Source organism: Cherax quadricarinatus, chromosome 53, assembly GCF_038502225.1.
Source record: "Cherax quadricarinatus isolate ZL_2023a chromosome 53, ASM3850222v1, whole genome shotgun sequence".
Taxonomy (NCBI): domain Eukaryota; kingdom Metazoa; phylum Arthropoda; class Malacostraca; order Decapoda; family Parastacidae; genus Cherax; species Cherax quadricarinatus.
This window is the reverse complement of record NC_091344.1, coordinates 22126603-22133892: the sequence shown is the minus strand read 5'-3', so window position 1 is coordinate 22133892 and position 7290 is coordinate 22126603. Positions and strand designations below refer to the sequence as shown.

Here is a 7290-nt window from a genome sequence, read left to right as displayed (position 1 = left end):
TCCTGAAAGGACTAGTCCCATATCGCCAAACGTAAATCACTCTCCACGAAAGCAAAAGACTCGGCAGGCGATGTAGCATCCCCCCAGTGACAAGCAGGGGCGCCACGAGTACACTAAGAGACAACACAATGAGTGCCAGGGGCCCAAGACTGTTCAGCTGCTTCCCAGTATACATAAAGGAGATTACCAATAGACCCCTGGTTGTCTTCAAGAAGGCGCTGAACAGGCATCTAAAGTTAGTACCTTATCAGCCGGGCTGTAATTCGTACGTTAGTTTACGCGTGATCAGCAGGAACAGCCTGTTTGATCAGACCCTAATCCGCCACGAGACATGGTCTCAGACCGGGCCGCGGGGGCGTTGACCCCCGAAATCCTTCGAGATATGTATATATATATATATATATATATATATATATATATATATATATATATATATATATATATATATATATATATATATATATATAATCTTATCATTAACTCTAGCCTTATTACCCCTTCTATCTCAACAAGCACTTGCCCATTCCACTTTTCTTCCCAGCAAAAGAGGAAAAGGAAGCTGTCTTTCCGCTTCCGTTCGCATATCTCTGCGGTAGGTATCCAGGCTGGCGGATACCTCGGCTGGCGAACGGTATAATGGTCTCACAAGACCCTGGCCCAGCCGGTCCTGTCTGCTGAGCTGGTCGGGCAAGGTCAGACCTTCGTCTTCTCCTACAGAAGGGCGTGTTTTGCTCACACTGGGAGAGAGTGAGGTTGGGGCCGCTGGTTGCCTAAATGGTCATTATCTTTCATGAAGATTAAGAATACTTGTAAGCTCAGGATTATTATTATTATTATTATTATTATTATTATTATTATTATTATTATTATTATTATTATTATTATTATTATTTTATTACTATAATTAGTATTATTATAATTATTATTTATTAAAATTATTATTAGTATAATAATAATAATAATAATAATAATAATAATAATAATTATTATTATTATTATTATTATTATTATTATTATTATTATTATTATTATTATTATTATTATTACTATTATTATTATGGAGTTTAATGAATAAAAAATACATATTAATTGATCTATAAAACAAAAATCATACAAACAACAACAACAAAAAACGAAAAAAATACGGAATTTTATAATGGAGCAATGTGGCATATTACAATGGCGAGTTGCGCCATATTAACGCTAATCCTGAAGAATTCTTAATGTGTCGTGTAAGTAGAGACGTCGGTACATGACTTAGCATCCATAAAGATATGGATTTTTGTCCTGGATGTTTTACGTGTGCACACGGTGACCTTGACACACTCCTGGGTGTTTTACGTGTGCACACGGTGACCTTGACACACTCCTGGGTGTTTTACGTGTGCACACGGTGACCTTGACACACTCCTGGGTGTTTTACGTGTGCACACGGTGACCTTGACACACTCCTGGGTGTTTTACGTGTGCACACGGTGACCTTGACACACTCCTGGGTGTTTTACGTGTGCACACGGTGACCTTGACACACTCCTGGGTGTTTTACGTGTGCACACGGTGACCTTGACACACTCCTGGGTGTTTTACGTGTGCACACGGTGACCTTGACACACTCCTGGGTGTTTTACGTGTGCACACGGTGACCTTGACACACTCCTGGGTGTTTTACGTGTGCACACGGTGACCTTGACACACTCCTGGGTGTTTTACGTGTGCACACGGTGACCTTGACACACTCCTGGGTTTGTTAGGTAAGACACATATGCAACAGTTAGGTATCTTTATTTTGAAACGTTTCGCCTACACAGTAGGCTTCTTCAGTCGAGTACAGAAAAGTTGATAGAAGCAGAAGATACTTGAAGACGATGTAATCAGTCCATCACCCTTAAAGTTTTGAGGTGGTCAGTCCCTCAGTCTGGGTTTGTAATATATCACTCTCAGTCTCTGGAAGGTTTTGGTTGTACCTTATATACACTGTCTGGAATGTTATGTTTGTACCTTCCAGACAGTGTATATAAGGTACAAACATAACCTTCCAGTGTTATATACACTGTCTGGAAGGTTATGGTTGTACCTTATATACACTGTCTGGAAGGTTATGTTTGTACCTTATATACACTGTCTGGAATATTATGGTTGTACCTTATACACACTGTCTGGAAGGTTATGGTCCAATGATCTTTCAAGATAGATGGACACATTACATCTACTCAAGGCTGGGGGACTGATTACCTCAAACTCCCCCAGTTCTTCACCATTCTCTGTATGGACTGATGAAGCCACTGTGTGGTGAAACGTTTCCTCAGTAAAGATACCCAAGTGTTGCACATGTGTCTAATTTATCAAAATATACCTGATATATAGAGAGTCAGGAACGTTACATACATACTGTTCTGTTTGGCTCCTGCCTCTTAACCTGTACCTGGTGTAACTATCGGCAGGTTATTACGTGCGTCTTTTGACGTATTTGTCTCGTAAGGTACGTTGATTTTTAACCATCCATTAGCGTTAATGTTCAACGTATCAAGAGAAGACCCAAATGTAAACAAGGAAATCTATTTCGATCCAGTAAATGTCACTTCAGTGTTCAAGCAGAGAGAGAGAGAGAGAGAGAGAGAGAGAGGAGCGCCCTCCGGGGCAAGATCGCAAAATTTATGAAAAATTGCTAAACCTGACATCAACGTGGATTCTGCAATAAAATTTGTGGAATTTGGGTTTCGTAATGTAACGTCCTGTCTAATAAATTCGCTACAGTTCTTGCACTTACTTAATCACATCAAAGTTAGGTTAGGTTAGGTTAGGTAAGGTTAAGTAAGGTTAGGGTACGTTTAGCGTGGACAGATAGAGTGGAGGGTGGGGGAGAGAGCCTTCTGCTATACTACACTAACCTAAACTATCTAGGCAAAAGCAGAGTTAACAAGGCTATAAAAGTTTAGTCCCCTAGCAAACAGACTCAGTATATATTTTGAGATCTGCTTTCAACTTACTCCACATTTTCTTCCACATTTTTTCGAGAGTTTGACCTCATTAAGGTCATGACCTCCCACCAGTATTACACAGGTTTAAAGACAAATTAATCCTTTCGTTGTTCATTTCAAAGCGTAACTATCAATATCGTTCTGACAGCTTTCACGCACCTCCATGGGGAAGTGGAACAGAATTCTTCATCCGTAAGCCATGCATGTTGTAAGAGGCGACTAAAATACCGGGAGCAAGGAACTAATAACCCCTTCTCCCGTATATATTACTAAAGTTAAAAAGAGAAACTTTCGTTTTTCTTTTTGGGTCACCCTGCCTCGGTGGGATACCGCCGGTGCGTTGAAAGAAGAAAGATTTCACCCACAAGGGCATCTTTGCCTTAATATTAAAGAAAGTACAGTCCTTGTAAAGTACATTGTGGAGTGTGAGCCAGATGTGTGCTAGCTTTAATTTGGTCAAGTGACTTGCCGAATGTTTCTTAATAAGAGAAAAAAATCATTTGGGAGACAGTCAATGTATTCTTTTTTACAAAGAGTTTTACGAGGTTAGGTTCTCCGTTCCTAACTTTATTTACAAGCTAAGAGCTGTTACCTACATCAATCTCTCTCTCTCTAACAATGCACCTTTAACCATTAGCATCACTGTTCTTCCACAGGTGAAGCAGCCTCCATGGAGATGCTTAAGGCACCAATTTGAGCCTACTTACCAGTGGTTACAACCCTGCCACGGACATCCACGAACACCCACCCATCATTCAACACTGTCTTCACCTGCCAGCATCGTTTCCACCAAACACTGGGTGTAATATAAAAATATTTTACTTATTATTGTTGTTTTTTTTGGGGGGGAGGGAGCGAGATATCCATCATAGCTAAGTTGTATTAAACCAAGGATTAAAAATATACGGTAATTTTCAATTCGTTATGTTTTACTCTAAATATATACAGCAAGTCCCCACTTAACGTCGTTTCGTTATAACGCTGATGAGAAAAAATTGATTCCCGGCCAAATTCACTGCATTTGCTCAATATCATGAACATAGATAAAACTTTCTTATCAATATAATCGATAAATACTTACTCTCAATATATGTATTCATCTCAGATGTTAATCATTCCATTGTGGCCCCGTAACTTAATAATCAAAATTGTACGTCTTCTCTACAAGACTTATTATATCCATACAGCATGACCTAATAGAATACTTAAGTCTCTTGTATTCATTGTAACTTATTTAATGACCATATGTACTGTTACTGCCTTATTAATTTTAAGTTAATTTTAAGTCTGCCCGAAATGCTCTGCATATAAAGGGGCTTTAGGCACGTACACCCAACTAAACATTCCTTTATATAAACATGTATCAAGTGAAAATATAATAATAATAATAATAATAATAATAATAATAATAATAATAATAATAATAATAAATTGGAAAACGTAAATTAAACAGATATATTGCAAGAAGGTAATTACCCCAAAAAACTGAATTATTTCAAATGGTATATTAATAAAAGTTTACCTGGATTTTATAATGTTATGAAAGAAATGCAATAGTTTGTAGAGACATAAAACGTCACATAAACCTTGCGTGAGTATTTACGTTCAGTCAGTCTGATCTAGATGACCTGGGTTAGTTATCACGCTCAGTCAGTCTGATCTAGATGATCTGGGTTAGTTATCACGCTCAGTCAGTCTGATCTAGATGACCTGGGTTAGTTATCACGCTCAGGTAGTCTGATCTAGATGATCTGGGTTAGTTATCACGCTCAGTCAGTCTGATCTAGATGACCTGGGTTAGTTATCACGTTCAGTCAGTCTGATCTAGATGATCTGGGTTAGTTATCACGTTCAGTCAGTCTGATCTAGATGACCTGGGTTAGTTATCACACTCAGTCTGATCTAGATGACCTGGGTTAGTTATCACGCTCAGTCAGTCTGATCTAGATGACCTGGGTTAGTTATCACGCTCAGTCAGTCTGATCTAGATGACCTGGGTTAGTTATCACACTCAGTCTGATCTAGATGACCTGGGTTAGTTATCACGTTCAGTCAGTCTGATCTAGATGACCTGGGTTAGTTATCACGCTCAGTCAGTCTGATCTAGATGACCTGGGTTAGTTATCACGCTCAGTCAGTCTGATCTAGATGACCTGGGTTAGTTATCACGTTCAGTCAGTCTGATCTAGATGACCTGGGTTAGTTATCACGTTCAGTCAGTCTGATCTAGATGACCTGGGTTAGTTATCACACTCAGTCTGATCTAGATGACCTGGGTTAGTTATCACGTTCAGTCAGTCTGATCTAGATGACCTGGGTTAGTTATCACGCTCAGTCAGTCTGATCTAGATGACCTGGGTTAGTTATCACACTCAGCCTGATCTAGATGACCTGGGTTAGTTATCACGTTCAGTCAGTCTGATCTAGATGACCTAGGTTAGTTATCACACTCAGTCTGATCTAGATGACCTGGGTTAGTTATCACGTTCAGTCAGTCTGATCTAGATGACCTAGGTTAGTTATCACACTCAGTCAGTCTGATCTAGATGACCTGGGTTAGTTATCACACTCAGCCTGATCTAAATGATCTGGGTTAGTTATCACGCTCAGCCTGTTCTAAATGATCTGGGTTAGTTATCACGCTCAGCCTGATCTAAATGATCTGGGTTAGTTATCACGCTCAGCCTGATCTAAATGATCTGGGTTAGTTATCACGCTCAGCCTGATCTAAATGATCTGGGTTAGTTATCACGCTCAGCCAGTCTGATCTAGATGACCTGGGTTAGTTATCACGCTCAGTCAGTCTGATCTAGATGACCTGGGTTAGTTATCACACTCAGCCTGATCTAAATGACCTGGGTTATTACGTTCAGTCAGTCTGATCTAGATCACCTGGATTAGTTACCACACTCAGCCTGATCTAGATGACCTGGGTTAGTTATTACGCTCAGTCAGTCTGATCTAGATGACCTGGGTTAGCTATCACACTCACTCTGACCTAGATAACTAAGTTCAGTTATCTCAACTCTCTCTGGTCCTGGTCACGCAGCAGCCACGGTCTTCCTGGGCATCTCCCTCGTACACTCGCCGTGACGTTGCTGCCGAAGAAGGAAGCAAATAAGGAAGAAAATAACAGAAGGAAGAAGACAGTCTATATAAAGACAGATTCCCATTACCTGAGGCCAGACTCTCGTCTATGACGGTGAGTATACCAACCAAGTCACCACACTGTATAAATCTTTATACAATATTACTCTACCAAAATCGTTAATAAAATGATTGCAAGCAAACCACCACCACTTTTTTCTGTTGTGCAAACTGTCATTTAGAGATATTCCTTGAAAATAAATAAGGATAAGCTGGAAATAGGTTGATGCTAACATGTTGAAGGTAGACGACACTTGTCCAATTATCTAAATATTTATTAAGGGTTTCTTCGAGCCTGATGACTGAAGAAGCCACTTGAGGTGAAGCGTTTTCTTGATAAATGTTTTGTTTGGTGGATACGTACTAAAACTGGAAATGAATGAAAGCGGAAAATTGGAAATGTAGAGGTGTTCATCCAGAAGACTGTACTGATCCTTATTGAGATCGCTGATTAGAATAATGGAGATTCTGATGTGCTTCTCGTATTTTATGGATCTGCCCTTTTTTTATGTCTTTTGCCATACCTTTCTTAGGTTTTTCTATGATTTTTTTAAAGTAACGGGGAGATTGCGAAACACTCTCTACCGAGTCTAGAACTGCACTGCTTCTCATCTCCTCAACTTCCTTGGGAAAGAGCTAGGGCTCTCTGATTGGTTACTTGACGATGCCGAAGAGTTTTCCCTATTGGCTAAAAGCCATATCAACAATTTCATGCCCCCTGATTGGCCGTTAGAACCTTCCAAAGTCTCCCTACCTAGATGATGGTGGCCCCTTTCGCGAAGCCTTGGAAATGCTGAAGGGTTGAAAGTCTCATGACATTCCGTGCCGCTGTTAGCCGACATTGTTAAAAAGAAAGCTAAATAGTTGCTATTGCATTTATTTTTGTTTTTAAAGAGTAAAATTTAATAAAGGTTGCTCACATTCATGTCTAGTATTCTTAACCAACCAACGGATATGCTGTACCATAACTATGAGATTTTCTTTGTAAAATCTGCTGTTAACGTCGTGTGGTAACTCATGCATTTTCTTGGCAAACGTAATTATCCTATCTTATTTTAGTTTCCACTTCATTACAAAGTAACACTCTTAAATCAGAGACCAAAGTGGATGAGCAACATTCTTTCTCATCTGTCTTTCTCTCTGTGTACCCACAACCCTTTTTTCT

General features: G+C 39.6%; 1 protein-coding gene across 5 annotated transcripts in view; it reads left to right on the top strand.

Moving 5' to 3' along the window:
* The first annotated feature begins 3634 nt into the window (after positions 1-3634).
* LOC128692377 (zinc finger protein 385B-like) overlaps positions 3635-7290 on the top strand; it is a 45329-nt gene continuing 41673 nt past the window's right edge. For 3 of the 5 annotated variants that reach the window (XM_070096458.1, XM_070096452.1, XM_070096456.1), the window contains exons 1-2: positions 3635-3780; positions 6028-6180. In XM_070096458.1, the coding sequence (XP_069952559.1) occupies positions 6175-6180 (6 nt within the window). In that variant the 5' untranslated portion in view covers positions 3635-3780; positions 6028-6174. The remainder of the gene's footprint in view (positions 3781-6027; positions 6181-7290) is intronic. The other 2 variants (XM_070096453.1, XM_070096454.1) reach the window with 2 other exon arrangements.